At 40.8% G+C, this 15,055-nt stretch overlaps 1 protein-coding gene across 1 annotated transcript in view; it reads left to right on the top strand.

Moving 5' to 3' along the window:
* Positions 1-15,055, top strand: part of Pkp2 (plakophilin 2) — a 57,052-nt gene that overhangs the window by 23,558 nt on the left and 18,439 nt on the right. Inside the window, exon 6 of the mRNA XM_005370368.3 lies at positions 3,287-3,464. Coding sequence (XP_005370425.1) covers positions 3,287-3,464 — 178 coding nt within the window. The remainder of the gene's footprint in view (positions 1-3,286; positions 3,465-15,055) is intronic.

Raw genomic sequence — 15,055 nt, 5'->3', positions numbered from 1 at the left:
CCTCTCTTCCTTTCTTCTTTTTGTTTTTGTTTTGTTTCCCAAGACAAGGTTTCTCTGTGTAGCCCTGGCTGTCCTGGAACTCACTTTATAGACCAGACTGGCCTTGAATCAGAGATTTCCCTGCCTCTGCCTCCAGAGTACTGGAATTAAAGGTGTGTACCACCATAGCCCACCTAGAAAAATTTTCTTAGTTATCTACAGAAAAGAATGGCTCCCTCCCAAAGGAAGTTTTCTCTGACATGTCCTGGGACCCAGATTTATGTTACTCAAATGCTCCAACGTGGTGATGACTTCATGGAACTTTGATAATAGCAGAACAATATGCCATATATGAAGCTATTAATTAAATACATTGGTGCAAACATCAGGTAGATAGGTTAAAGCTAAGTGAAGAAATCTGTAGAAATCTTAGATACTATCTGATGGCATTTTAGTCTTTTGAGTTGGTAGAAGCTGGGGTCTATTTGTATACTCCAGAAGGATTTTAACTAAGCCTCTGGGGTTTTAGGCCATCTGCAATAGTTAATAGCAGGCTATTATAGGGACTAAAGATTACTCGAGATAATTTGGCTCCCAACTCACCACCATCACTGATCTTAATCAGTCTCATAGAATGTTTAATATAGATGTGCGCCCCCAGGAACTTACATTGAGAACATGAATTCCTGTAATCCATTTTGAGATTCTGGTGCAGTAAATCTGGAATGTGGCCCAGATTCAGGTCTGTCCTCTTCACAAACTTCCAGTCTAACAATAACCAAGGGATAAAAATCCTTCTTAACATTTCAGGAAGAAGTGAGCTAGTTTTTTACCGACCCCAATTGTAAAGCTGGATCTTTTAAGTGGGTCTTTCTGGTTTCTACAGAGTGGTCCCCCAAAATTTCTCTCCTTAAATTTTCAGCTGGTGATTCTGGCTTTGCCTCCTGTACTCACAGAGGGTGTTCATCCATTTAATTCAGCCTTTCTTCAGTGACTGCAGCAAGCATCCCTGTGTATAGTGGCCCAAACATCTTTAAGCTTTGTGCTAAGTACTTGCCCTGTTTCTAGTTGATTGCTAAGTTTGTGTGAGCATGTCTGGACGGGTATGTGCATAACTGTATCTCCAAAGAACACTTTTCTCTGGTGTCATGTCATCCAGAAATTTGGTGGCCATGACCTAGTGATGCATTATCCTATATTAATTTTTTAATTACACCAAGACTTCCTAAATTATATATGTCTGTAGAAATAATGTAGCATGTCAAGCTAGAAAGAATATATATTGACTGTTAAAGGAAAATTCCGTTCCCTTGTTGAAAGTAATCCTCTTTGGTTTTTATGTAAGATGAGTGCTTTGTGTGGTTCTTTGTAGGAAGAGGAAACTTCATTGTGTGTGAGATTTTCAAGCCACTGGCAGGCAGAGAAGCTTGTTGATTTGTTTGCTTATTTTGAACTCAAGGAAGTCCGGTTCATCTGCGCTCCCCCGCCACCCCTCCCTTCTCTCTCACTTTCTCTCCTGTTTCTCTCCTCTTTTCTTTCATAGCTTTGTAACCAAAACTCAACGTCAGGCCTGCCTTTACGTTGTCTCCAACTACCTTCTGAGTTTTATTCTCTCTGTCCCCCTTCCAGGGCCTCTTAAGATGAAGTGAGAGGGACGGAGCCATTGTATTGCAGCACCCACGGCTGAGACACTGCTCCCGACTAACCCCACATACTAGTTTGATCAGGAAAAGACTTCCTGCAGTCCAGAAATCCTGTTCTCAGCAGACATCAGTCCTACCGTGACCATTTCTAATGGAAGCTATGTGTAGGCTGTGTGAAAATCTGGTTGCTGTTTCAAAGATTAGCTATTATACACAACCAACCTTAGGCCTAATGTATTTTAATTGATTGGATACATCATATCAAATAATTATAAAGCTTTAACTACATAGACCATTAATTCAGTCATTAAAATCAAAGGAGATGGTACTACCTATCATAAAGTAGATACCCTGTCTATCTGTGCTTTCCGTGCAGTGCATTTAAGAAGTAGGAATTACTTACTGGGAGGATGGAGGAGGATAAGATAGGAAAGGAAGAATCACCCTTCTCTTTTCGGGCCTCCCTGTGCCTTTTCCTGGATGGTAGTGAGTTGGAGCAAACTGTTGGGGAACAAAAGAATGACACAGTGTTACACATGGGCAGAACCATTGTCACAGCAAACAGTGGAGTTCCCCCACGGAGAAGTATTTGGGTATCAGAGCTACATTTTTTAAAATCTTACTTGTATATGTGATTTTCTGTTGTCTTTCAGCACCAAGTCCCAGTTTCTATGTGTAAATGCGCTGAATAACCTGGTATTTTATTATTTTAATTTTTTTCTGGTTGACTAGCCAACCTTTCCCTTCAGTAATAGCATCGAAGGGAAAGTGGAAATCGCAGTTGACCGTAACCTGTGGAGAGATAAGATGCAGTGCTCTTCGTCTCCCACTGCTGAGCTCTAAAAGACATATAAAGGGCTTTTAGCAAAGGGCACAGATCCCATTCCTGAGAGCAGTCGCAGGCATTACCTGGAGTGTTGATCAGCTACCGCAGTGGAATAGAACATTCTGCAGGTACTCCTTCCCTGAATGGGGCAGAAAATAGTGGGTCAAGTTCACAGATAGCGAGGAGCAGCCGTTAGGAACATTGCTTGACCCCCTCTGTTTCATGGAAAGAAAAAAATCCTTTAAACCATTGAAATAGTAGTTACAGGACAGCTGTTTCTCAGCTCCATGTTGTGAACCCAGAGTATGTTATCACACAGTGAGGTCTGCTTGGTGGTAGGCTCTGTAAAATAAATAGCAATAAAAGCTTCAGTATGCACTGGTTACTTTTCTTATATGGCAAACAAAAGTAACTTAAGGGAGTTTATTTGGGCTCAGAGCGTCAAGAGGTATAGTCCATCGTGATGGGAATGGAGTCATGGAGCTGCTTCTTCACATGGTGGAAAACACAGAGCAAGGAAGGAGCAAGAGATAATAATCCACTAATGACCTGCCCCAGTGACCTACTTCCTCCAGCCAGCCTCCCGAAATGGGAGGTGAGCTTCAAAACATGATCCTGTGGGGATGTTTCGAATTCACACTATTCCATTAGCACTCCTGGTTAATTTGAACCTGCATGATTTTGCATATTTCACGATAATCATCTTAGGAATCCATTTCTGTTAGCATCCAAACAGGTCAACACCCTGCTCCCTGCTTTAAGTACCCATTCATAGTCCTGAAGCTGGCGGCCTGGTCTTGAGTGTTGAGCACTGTTCTCATTGTTGCTGTTTTCCTAGGTCTGCTCTGGAACTTGTCCTCTAACGACAAGCTCAAGCATCTCATGATAACAGAAGCCTTGCTCACCCTGACAGAGAGTGTCGTCATCCCCTTCTCGGGGTGGCCCGAAGGAGACTACCCCAAAGCAAATGGCTTGCTGGATTTTGATATATTCTACAATGTCACTGGATGCCTAAGGTAATACCACCTTGTGCCCCCACCCACCCCTTCAGGTCGAAGGTATAATCAAATTAGGCACCCAAAGAGAAATAAAAAAATGTATGCTATTTTGGATCCTTTCTGTAATTACATAGTTCTGACAGACTCTGCTTAGGTGGTAACTGGGGAAATTTAGTATGATATTTCTGTCTAGTTAATCACTAATATTTATCTGTCTTAGTCAGGTTACCACTGCTGGGTTGAAACACCATGACCAAAAGCAAGTTGGGGAGGAAGGGGTTTTTTTGGCTTACACTTCCACATCATTGTTTATCATAGAAGGCAATCAGGGCAGGAACCTGGAGGCAGGAGCTGATGCAGAGGCTATGGAAGGGCTGCTTACTGGGTTGCTCATCCTGCTTTCTTATAGAACCCAGGACCACCATCCCAGGGATGGTACCACTCACAGTGGACTGGGTCCTCCCCCATCAATCACTAATTAAGAAAATGCCCTCCAGGCTTGTCTAGAGCCAGATCCTATGGAGGCATTTTCTCAATTGAGGCTCCCTCAACCAGTGACTCTAGCTTGTTAAGCTGACATAAAACCTGCCAATACAGTATCAAATATTACTTTTATTTAAAGCATTGTGTTCACTACGGGGGATTATATAAAGGATTAATAATAATTTCTCTCAGTCTCTGCTTGAATGAAATAGTAAAATGAGGCACAGTGACAAAGAGTCGTCATAAACATCTGAACAGAATGCGTACACAAATGAAATATGAAGAGGATGGGGCAGTGATGAGTTCTCACAAGAGCGAAGGCCTGGGCCTCAGGGGAGAGTCTCGCTTAGCATGCACAGCCCCTTAGGCTGCAGGAACCCTAGGCGTGTGAAAATCATCAAACAGAGGCTGGGAGCATCGTCTAAGGACAGGTTGCAGTCACTGGGAGTGATAGGAAGGAACTAGTTTTTCTTTTCTGTCAGCAAAATTAGCTGGTGTCCCATGTGAAACCCACTGAGTCAGAAATGGATTAAAGATGAAAAATACAGTAGTAGCAGGAAAGTTACATTGAGAAGATGTTACTAGACTAGCAGTGGTAAAATCCAAATCAGTAAAGGGAGACAAACGAGTACTAAGCTAGCAGGTGATTATTGACATGTCATTCAACCGAGGGACATTATGCTGTAGTTACAAACCAGCCCCAATGAGAGTGTTCCCATGAAGAAAGTGATAGCTGTATACCCTCCACCCCATGTCTGTGGCTGCTGCATCCTGCACCCCATGTCTGTAGCTGATGCACTGTGTACACCATGTCTGTAGCTGCTGCACCCTGTACCCCATGTCTGTAGCTGCTGTACCCCGCACCCCATGTCTATAGCTGCTGCACCCTGCACCCCATGTCTGTAGCTGCTGCACCCTGCACCCCATGTCTGTAGCTGCTGCAGATGATTACTTGCAAACTTGGTTTGTAGAAGTTGGTTATTTAACATCAAAAAATAAATAGGTAGTATGGCCATATTTCTCTTTAAACATCCTTTTTCAAAAAAGAAACAGATAATTTTTAAAAAGGTATTATGAAACCTCAGTGTTCCTCTTTCTAACTATTTAAAGGAGAAACCCTCTTAAAGCCATGCCCCCTTAAAGCCTTTAAAAATTTTTGATATAATATTTTAATATAAAACATATATTTTATATAAAATATTTTTATAAATTTTATAATATTTCTACCTTTTCTCTAAATACTCCTCCTTGTTCTCTTTCAAATTAATGGCCTCTTTTTAAATACTTGTCATTGCATATGTATATGCATGCTTCTACCAACCCACTCTGTCTGTATAATGTTACTTTAAGTATGTTTTCAGGGCTGACTGGTGTTGGGTTATCAGTTGGGTATGCTCTTCCCTGGAAGAATGTTTTTCCTGCTCCCAACATGTCTTAGTTGCTTGTAGTTCTTTCTGTGTGGTTAAAGCCTTTGAACTTCTCCACATCCTTGTTGGCATGTCTGTTGTTGTCCTTGTTCAGCTCATGTTTAGACAGTCACGTTGATGAGAATTTATGGGTGTAGCTTCTGTTATTACTAGAAACACAATCTCAGAACAAACTCCCTGATCCTCTGGCTCTTAGAATCTTTCCTCAGCCTATTCCACAATGTTCCCTGACCTTTAGATGCTGGAGTATTTTATTAACACATCCATTGGTACTGAGATCATGACTATATTTCGATTGGTTGCAGTTTTCTGTAGTGGTCTCCATCTGTTGCAAAGAGAGTTTCCTTCATGAGGAGTGAAGACTACAGCTGTCTGTGGGTGGAAGGACAAATGTTGCTAGATTGTTGTTAAGGACTGTGCTGCTTTAGTAAAGTGGTGGTTGTAGGTTCTTCTCCAAGACCCATGACTGCACTGGCCCTGGGTAATGGGCTGGGTTGCCAGTAGCAGGCATGTTTTCCCTCTTGTTGACCAGACTTAAGTCTAGTTAGAGAGCTGTTGGTTACTACCAAGGTGTGTGTGTGTGCCTCTACTGCTGCTGTGGGGTTATTGTGCCATGCTGTCATTGATGTGGTTCATGGGCATCATAGCTGGGTAGGACTTTTGGCTGCCTCCCTCCTTTAGAAGGGTTTATAGTGCTTTCTGGCACCATGAAAGCTAATTGTCAAAGAGCAGGCATGCAGGTAAATTGAAGCTCAGGGATCTCTGTGCCGTTTTTGAAGGCCATAATGTTTTCAGCAGTAGGAACTTGCTCCCACCCCACAGTGGCAATCAAGGGCAATAGCAGTAGGCCATATGTTTTGGGAGTCTCTTGAACAACCATGACTATCAGCTAAAAGGAGGACTTCTCATGTCTTGTATTAGGAGTTTTATTAGGTGGTATTTTGCTCTAAGAGGGAGCATTGGCAGCCCAGAAGAGAAAAGTTCATTAAAATTAATGTGCATACATAAATATATGTACAGAATTCCATGTATTTTAGGTTTTCCCTTTTTGCTGTTTATTTTTGAGATTGTGTTTTAATCATATTTCTGCCTTCCCTTTTATCCCTCCAGACCCTAACATACCCTTTTCCCCGCTTTCAAATTCATGGCCTCTTTTTTCACCAGTTGTTATTACACGCATATGTGTGTGTATACAAATATATTCCTAAATATAACCTGTTACTTGTATGTATGTTATCATGGATGACCATTAGGCACTGGACAGCCAATTGGTGTGCTGTTCCATGGAGGAATGCCACCTCACCCGCTCCTGGCTTTCCCCAGTTCCCATAGGTCTTTGTGTAGGATTGAGGCCTCACGGGCTTTCTCCCATGCAGTTTGGGTGGCCATGCTGGTAAGATTTTTATGGGTATAGCTATAAATCTGGTATAACTAGAATCTCACACAAAGTCACTGATCCTCTGGTTCTTACAACCTTTCTGCCTCCTGTTCTACAGTGTCCCTTGAACCTTAGATGTGGGAGTGCTTTGTAGTGGTAACCATTGGGCTGGACTCCACAACTCACATATTGGTTGTGGTTTTCTGTAGTCATCTCCATCTGTTAAAAGAAGTTTCCCTAATGAGGGGTGAAGACTACACTTACCTGTGAGCATAAGGGCAAATGTTTATGCACTGATATTAGGCATTATGCTGGGTTAGTAAATTAGTGGTTGTAGATTCTCCTCCAATGACCACCACTTCACTGGCACTGAGTAGTTAGCTAGGGTTCCAGTACCAGGCATGGTCTTTCTCTTGTTGAGCGGTCTTAAGTCCAACTAGAGACCATTGGTTACTGCCAGGGTATGTGTGCCACTACTGCATCCAAAGGGTTGTCTTGTCATGCTGGTCATTGGTGTGGTTCATGGGCATCACAGCTGATTAGGACTTTTTGTAGCCCCTCTCTTCCGAAAGTACATGGTACTTTCTGGTACCATGAAAGCCAGTCCTCAGGGAAGGTTCATTCAGATCATCCAGTTCAGGGGTCTCTGGACCCTGTTTCTAAAGTGCATGATGTCTTTAGCCATAGATAGGGACTTACCTTCTACCACAACGGGGGTAGTGAAGGGCAACAATAGGCCGTGTGCAGGAGTGTCTCTCAGGCAGCCTTGGTCAACTCAAGGGGGATTCTCATGTCTTCTGTTGGAGATTTTGTTAGGTGGTCTTTGATTCTTGAAGAAAAAGCTATCAGCTCAGATGAGAAAAGTTCATTAAAACTTTTTATGTGTGTTTATACCCTGAATTACATGTTATAGACCTTTGTTTTACAGTAAGTAGTTAATAGTATGATTCCTGTGTCTCTTTTGGCCATCCATACTGATATTTTACTCCCTCCTTCCCGATTTCTCCTTCCAGACTGATTGTAGCTCACTATCTCCTTCCCGCTCCCCACTCACCCTCTTTACTGTTTTCCTGTTCATATCGTCCTCCCTCTGGTCTCTCTACTGCATCCTAACACCCCTTCCTGCCCATGGTCCCGTTTTACATTCCCAGTTTCTGCAACTATTCTAGACTATGTACTACGTCTGAAAACTGGATCTGGGAGCCCGCAGTGACAGAAAACATGTGAACATTTTTCTTTCTGGGTCTGGGCTACCTCATCTGATCTTCTTTGCTTTCATCCTTTACCTGCAAAGTTGCAGATCTCATTTCCTCTACATCTGAGTAGTACTCCAGTGTGTATGTGTGCTACCTTTTCAGTGCCCATTCATAGCCGGAGGACATCTAGGTCATTTCCAGTGCTGTTGCGAATAGCATCACAGTGAGTAAATACTTGTCTGTGAGGTAGGATATCCATATGCCAAGGCGTGTTTATAGCTGCCTCAGTGGTAGGTTCAGCTCTGGGATAACTCCTGCGCTGGTTTCTGTAGTGTCTGCACCAGTCTGATCCCACCAGTGCGGAATGAGGGCCCCTTCCCCACATCCCCTGCAGCGTGTGTTATCAGCTGTTTCCTTGTCTTTGCCATCATCCCTGTACGTCTTCTCTGCTCAAATTCACTGTGAATCCATCTTGCCCTGGACTTCTTGTTTTCGTTGGAAGGCTTTTTATTACTGTTTCAATTTCCTCCATTTTTATGGGTCTGTCTGGGTTGTTGACTTCTTGGTTTAATTTTGGTAGATTGGCTGAACCTAGATATTTGTCTTTTTTTGGTGATTGTTTTAATATTTCCCTGTTCATTTCTAACTGTGTTAATTTTGGTCACCTCTCTCTTTCATTAGTTGGGACAAGGGTCTGTCAATCTTGTCTGTCTTCAAGAACCAGCTCTTACAGTCCTTATTTGTGTGTGTGTTGTTTTCTTTATTTCAACTTCATGAGTTTCTGCTCTACTTTTTATTGTTCCTTGCTATTGACTGTGATGGCTCTTCTTCTTAAACTGTTAAAAGACAGAGACAGCAAGAGCTCTTCCACATCACTCCTAAGAAACCAGTGTCTCTGTGATGCCCAAACCAGGAAAAACACAGCAGCAACCAAACAGGAGATTCCAGGACAATGTCCCTGAGGAGCACAGTCTGGAAAAGACTCAACAAAACATTTGTAAAAGGAGTATTCTACATATATACATCAAAACTATTATATATTATAACAAGTTGTCCTGGATATGGTCTGATCTAAAATGTTTTTCCAGCTTTCTGAGTTGTATCATTAAGCCATTTTTTAGCTTTCTGATATTTTTTAAATTTTTATTGAGTCTTTATGAATTTCACATCATGCACCCCAAGCCCACTCATCTCCCTATCCCTCTGTATCCACTCTCTGCCTTTGTAACACCCTCCCAAAAGAAAACAAAAAAATTAAAAGAAAATTAAAAAAAATCTTGCCTTGGAAGCTGTGGTGTGTCATGGTGTGTCACACAGTGTAACCTTTTACCCAAACAACTTTACTTTCAAATGCTCACTGCAATGGCCACTGGATTGGTTCAAGGCCTCTGGCTTCTGCTGTACTGTCATACTGGATCTTCACTGGGACCTCCTCCCAGATACCCTGTTATTGCTCTATGTCATGGAGATCATGCAGCTTTGTTCTGCAGGACTGGCCCCTTTCATGTGCAGGTCATAGATGGGGTAGATGTTGGGGTGGACTAACTCAAAACCCTGGATCTGGGCCTGGATGGTAGCTGAGTCGATCAGCCCACCCGCTCTCCTGCACCTGAACCACCAGGGCCAGCTCTCCGGCTTTGCCCTGGTGAGGGACTGGGCCAGTTTATTCAAGTGCTGAAGCCAAAGTATGGGGGAACTGATAAGAGAAAGACAGCTTGTCCAGCCTTCTCTGGGCCTCAGCCACTGGCTGGCCTTTATTCTTGCTCCTACCTAACCCTGTTTATTCTTTGAGTACCGTGTCTAGGTAGCTGTTTCGATTTCTGAAATTCCCAAGGGGAGCGGGATCTAGTTTTGTCCAAGAGGGTGTGTAGATGAAGTAATAAAGACATTGTATCTGGAAGAAGGTATATGACACCTCTCACTCTAATTAGTTTGTTCAGGATTGCTTTGGGTTATCTCTGTTCTTTCATGCCTTTATATACATTTTTAGATTGTTTTTCTACATGAATTTTGAGTGGAATTGTATTGACATTGCAGACTACCATTAATAGGATGGCCATTTTTATGTTATTGATTCTTCCAGTCCCTAAGAATGAAAAGTCTTACCGGGCGGTGGTGGCGCACACACGCCTTTAATCCCAGCACTTGGGAAGCAGAGGCAGGCGGATCTCTGTGAGTTCAAGGCCAGCCTGGTCTACAAGAGCTAGTTCCAGGACAGGCACCAAAAAAGCTACGGAGAAACCCTGTCTCGAAAATAAAAAAAAAAAAAAGAATGAAAAGTCCTCCACAGTCCATTCATTTTTTTCAGCGTTTAAAGTTTCCTTGTAGGGCTCTTCTGTTCCTTGGTTGGGTTTATCCTGGTTGTCATTTTTGTGGTTACCATGAATGTGATTGTTTTTCTGATTTCTTTTTATGTTTATCGTTGGCACATAAGAGAGGTAAAGCTTCTGTGTATTGATTTTTGTACTCTGCCACTTGACTGACAAAGTTTATCAGCACTAAGAATTTTTTGGTTCCGTCTTCAGAGTCTTGCACCATCTACAAGCAAGATTACCTTGCTTTTTTTTTTCCTATTTCTGTCTCTTTATTTTTTTTCACATACTGCTCAGGCTGAGACATCAAGCATTGTAATAAATAGAAGTGGAGAGAGGGAATATCCTGTTTCATTCCTGATATTATCGGGAACACTTGTAGTTTTTCTCTATTTAATGTGGAGTTCGCTATAAGTGTATTGTATATATTTATATAATGTTGATGTATGCTCTCGCCATTCCTAGCCTCTCCATGGCTTTTATCGAGAGGGAATATTTGATTTTTGTCAAAAGCCTTTTCTGTTTCTATTGAAATGATTATGATCATTTTCTTTGAGTCTGTTTATGTGACGATTTCCATTTCTTGGATTGATGACAAACCATCTCTGCATCTCTAAAATAAAGCCAACCTGTTCACAATGAAGAATCTTTAGGATGTGATATCAGATTCAGTTTGTAAGTATTTTGTTGAGAATTTTTGTATCTGTCTTTGTTCATCAGGAGATTGCTGATAATCTGTGTCTGTGCTTGGTGTCTTTATCTGGTTTTGAATGAGGGTAAAATGCTGGGTTCATAAAAAGAGCTCAGGGACCTTCCTTTTCCATTTCATGGATTAATCTATTTATATCTAATATATTGTACTTTATGTAAGTAGTGATTGTATTAGTTCTCTGAAGTTCCTTAGTTGGGAGACTATTTCTTTTTTCTTTTCTTTTTTTTTTTTGGTTTTCAAGACAGGGTTTCTCTGTAGCTTTTTTGGTTCCTGTCCTGGAACTAGCTCTTCTAGACCAGGCTGACCTCGAACTCCCAGAGATCCGCCTGCCTCTGCCTCCCGAGTGCTGGGATTAAAGGGGTGCGCCACCACTGCCCAGCGGGAGACTATTTCTGCTTCAGTCACTTTGCTGGTTGTGGAAATAGTAAGTTATTTATTTCATCTTGGTTTAATTTTGGCATGTCATATGAATCTAGAAATTCATCCATGTCTTAATTTTCCCAATTTAGCTAGATGAAATTCTTTTATTTTAATTTTATTTTAGTGTCTTATTTTCATTTTATTTTAGTGTCTTAGTGTTTTGTCTGTACATGCTTATGCACCATGTGAGCCCCTGGTGCCACAGAGACCAGAAGAGGGCATTAGATCTCCTTTACAGCTAATGTCCACTTACGAGTGAGCACACACCATGTTTGTCTATCACCGTGTCTCCAGGGAAAAGTGTGTAGAATCTCCAGCTTGCGCCTGTTACAGACCCCGCCCTCAGGGTGCCAAGCAGCAGACCCCTCCCCTGGAGTTGCCTTAGTCCAGACTCTGCCCTTGAAAAAGCCCACCGTGAGTGGGCTCCACCGGAAGGACATTGCTCCACCCCTGAAAGCCCCATTTATTGTGGATCTCAGTGTCTGTGCTACTGGTATTCTATTCAGGAAGTTGTCTCCTGTGCTAATGTGTTCAAGGCTACTTCCAGCTTTCTCTTCTTTAAGGTTCAGTGTACCTGGATTTATGTTGAAGTCTTTGATCCATTTGGACTTGAGTTTTGTACAGGGCGATAGATTTGGATCTATTTCCATTTCTCTACATGCCAACATCCAGTTATGCCAAATATTTGTTGAAGATACTTTCTTTTTTCCATTGTGTAATTTTAACTTCTTTATCAAAAATCAGGTGTCCATAGGTGTGTGGATTTATTTAGGGGTCTTCGATTTGATTCCATTGGTCCACAAGTCTGTTTTTATGCCAATACCATGCTGTTTTTATTATTATAGCTGTATAATAGAGTTTGAGATCAGGGATAGTGATAACTCCAGAAGTTCCTTTATTATACAAGATTGTTTTTAGCTATTCTGTCTTTTCCCCCCATATGAAGTTGAATAGTGTTCTCTCAAGGTCTGTAAAGAACTGTGTTTGAATTTTGATGGGGATTGCATTGAATTTGTAGATTGCTTTTGGTAAGACGACCATTTTTATGTTAATCCTACTGATCCATGAGCATGGGAGATCTTTCCATCTTCTGATATCTTCTCCATTTCTTTCTTCAAAGACTTGAAGTTCTTGTCATACAGGTATTTTACTTTCTTGGTTAGGACTACCCCAAGATGTTTTATATTATTTGTGGCTACTGTAAAGAGTGTTGTTTCCATGATTTCTTTCTCAATCTGTTACTATCTGTGTATAGGAGGGCAACTGATTTTTATGAGTTAATCTTGTATCCAGCCACTTTGATGAAGGTGCTGTAGAATTTGGGGGGTCACTTATGTATACTATCATATCATCTGCAGGTAGCGAAAGTTTGACTTCTTCCTTTCCCTTGATCTCCTTTTGTTGTCCCATTGCTCTAGCTAGAACTTCTGTACTATATTCAATAGATATGGAGAGAGTATGGCCATGAAATAGATTTGGAATAGATATGGACAGCCTTGTCTTTTTCCTGGTTTTCGTAGAATTGCTTTGAGTTTCTCTCCATTTAATTGGATGTTGGTTGTTGGCTAGCAGTTGCTTTTATTATACTTAGGTATGTTCCTTGCATCCCTGGTCTCTCCAAGACTTTTATCATGAAGGGGAGTTGGATTTTGTCAAAGGCTTCTTCAGCAATCTACAGAGATTATCATGTGGTTTCTTTTCTTTCAGTTTGTTTATATGATGGATTACATTGGCATCTCTGGATGAAGTCCACTTGATCATAGTGAATGATCTTTTTTATGTGTTCTTGGAATAGACTTGCAAATATTTTATTGAGTTTTTTTGCATCAATGTTCATGAAGGAAATTGTTCTGTAATTTTTTTCATTGCTAAGTCTTTGTGTGATTTTGGGTATCAGGGTGACAAGCCTCATAAAAGGGATTTAACAGAATTCTGTCTGTTTCTATTGTGTGGAACAGTTTGAGGAGTTTTGGTATTAGTTGTCTTTTAAAATTCTGGTAGAATTTTGTGTTAAAATCATCTGGCCCTGAGATTTTCCTTCCTTCCTTCCTTCCTTCCTTCCTTCCTTCCTTCCTTCCTTCCTTCCTTTCTTTCTTTTTTTTAATTAGTGAACTTTTAATGACAGCTTCTATTTCCTTAGGGATTATAGGTCTATTTAAATTGTTTATCTGATTTGATCTTGATTTAATTTTGGTATGTGGTACCTATCAAGAAATCTGTCCATTTCTTGTAGATTTTCCAATATGTTGAGTACAAGTTTTTGAAGTATGACCCAATGATTCTCTGGATTTTCTCAGTGTCTGTTGTTATGTCCCCTTTTGGTTTTTGATTTTATTAATTTGGATGCTCTCTCTCTCTCTCTCTCTCTCTCTCTCTCTCTCTCTCTCTCTCTCTCTCCCCCCCCCCCTTTTAGTTAGTTTGGATGAGGGTTTGTCTATCTTATTGATTTTCTAAAAAAAACCCCAATCATTGTTTTATTGATTCTTTGTATCTCTTTGTTGCTAGTTTATTGATTCCAGCCCTCAGTTTAATTATTTCCTGTCATCTACTCCTCTTGGTGTATTTGCTTCTTTTTGTTCTAGAGCTTTCAGGTGTGCTGTTAAATTGCTAGTGTGAGATTTCTCCAAATTCGTTATGCAGACACATAGTGCTGTGAATGTTCCTATTAGTATTGATTTCACTGTGTCTCATAAGTTTGGGTATGTTGTACATTCATTTTCATTGAATTGTAGGAAGTCTTTAATTTCTTTGTTCTTCCTTGACCCAGTGGTAATTCTGTTGAGAGTTGCTCAGTTTCCATAAGTTTGTAGACTTTCTGTCATTTGTGTTGTTGTTAAACTCAAACTTTATCTCCTGGTGATTCAATAAGATACAGAGGGTTATTCCATTTTTCTTTTTATATCTGTTGAGATTTGCTTTGTGACCAAGCATGTGGTCAGTTTTAGAGAATGTTACATGAGGTGCAGAGAAGAAGGTACATTGTCTGTGTTTGCGTGAAATGTTCTGTAAATGGCTGTTAGGTCCATTTGATTCATGACATCTGTTAACCCCTTATTTCTCTGTTAAGTTTCTGTCTGGCAGACCTGTCCAGTGGTGAGAGTGGGATATTGAAGTCTCCCACTATTATGTGTGGGGCTCGATCTGTGATTTAAGTTTCTGTAATATTTCTCTTACAAATGTGGGTGCCCTTGTATTTGGGGCATAGATGTTCAGAATTCAGACTTTATCTTGATGGATTTTTGCTTTGAGGAGTATGAAATGTTCTCTTCCATCCCTTTCTTTCTCTTACTCCATCTGTCTGTAAAGACACTACTGTAGTAGGGGTATTTGGCTCAGCTCAGTGAGTAGTAGCCATTTTTGGTGATTTTTATAACTATCATCAAAAGAATTATTTTCTTGTTCTCTGAAGCAAAAGTAATTTTAAAGTTTATGCTACTTCTTTAGGACCGTTTATTTCTATTTTTTGTTTAATGGAGGGTTGTTTTATTTTACTTCCTTTCATGGCTACAGAGAATTGGACCTAGAACTTCATAGATGCTAGGCAGGTTCCCCACTTAGTGTCCCATAGTGGTTTAATGTCTACTTGATGTTCTTTTGAAAACTGTTCATATCATTACTTGTTGATTGATTAGCAGCTTTACTTCTTTGGTTTTTAATTTCTGAGGTCCTTTATTTATTTAT

This window comes from Microtus ochrogaster, unplaced genomic scaffold (assembly GCF_000317375.1).
Source record: "Microtus ochrogaster isolate Prairie Vole_2 unplaced genomic scaffold, MicOch1.0 UNK77, whole genome shotgun sequence".
In the NCBI taxonomy this organism is placed as follows: Eukaryota; Metazoa; Chordata; class Mammalia; order Rodentia; family Cricetidae; genus Microtus; species Microtus ochrogaster.
Note: the sequence above shows the minus strand (reverse complement) of the source record. Positions and strands in the feature narration are given on the sequence as shown.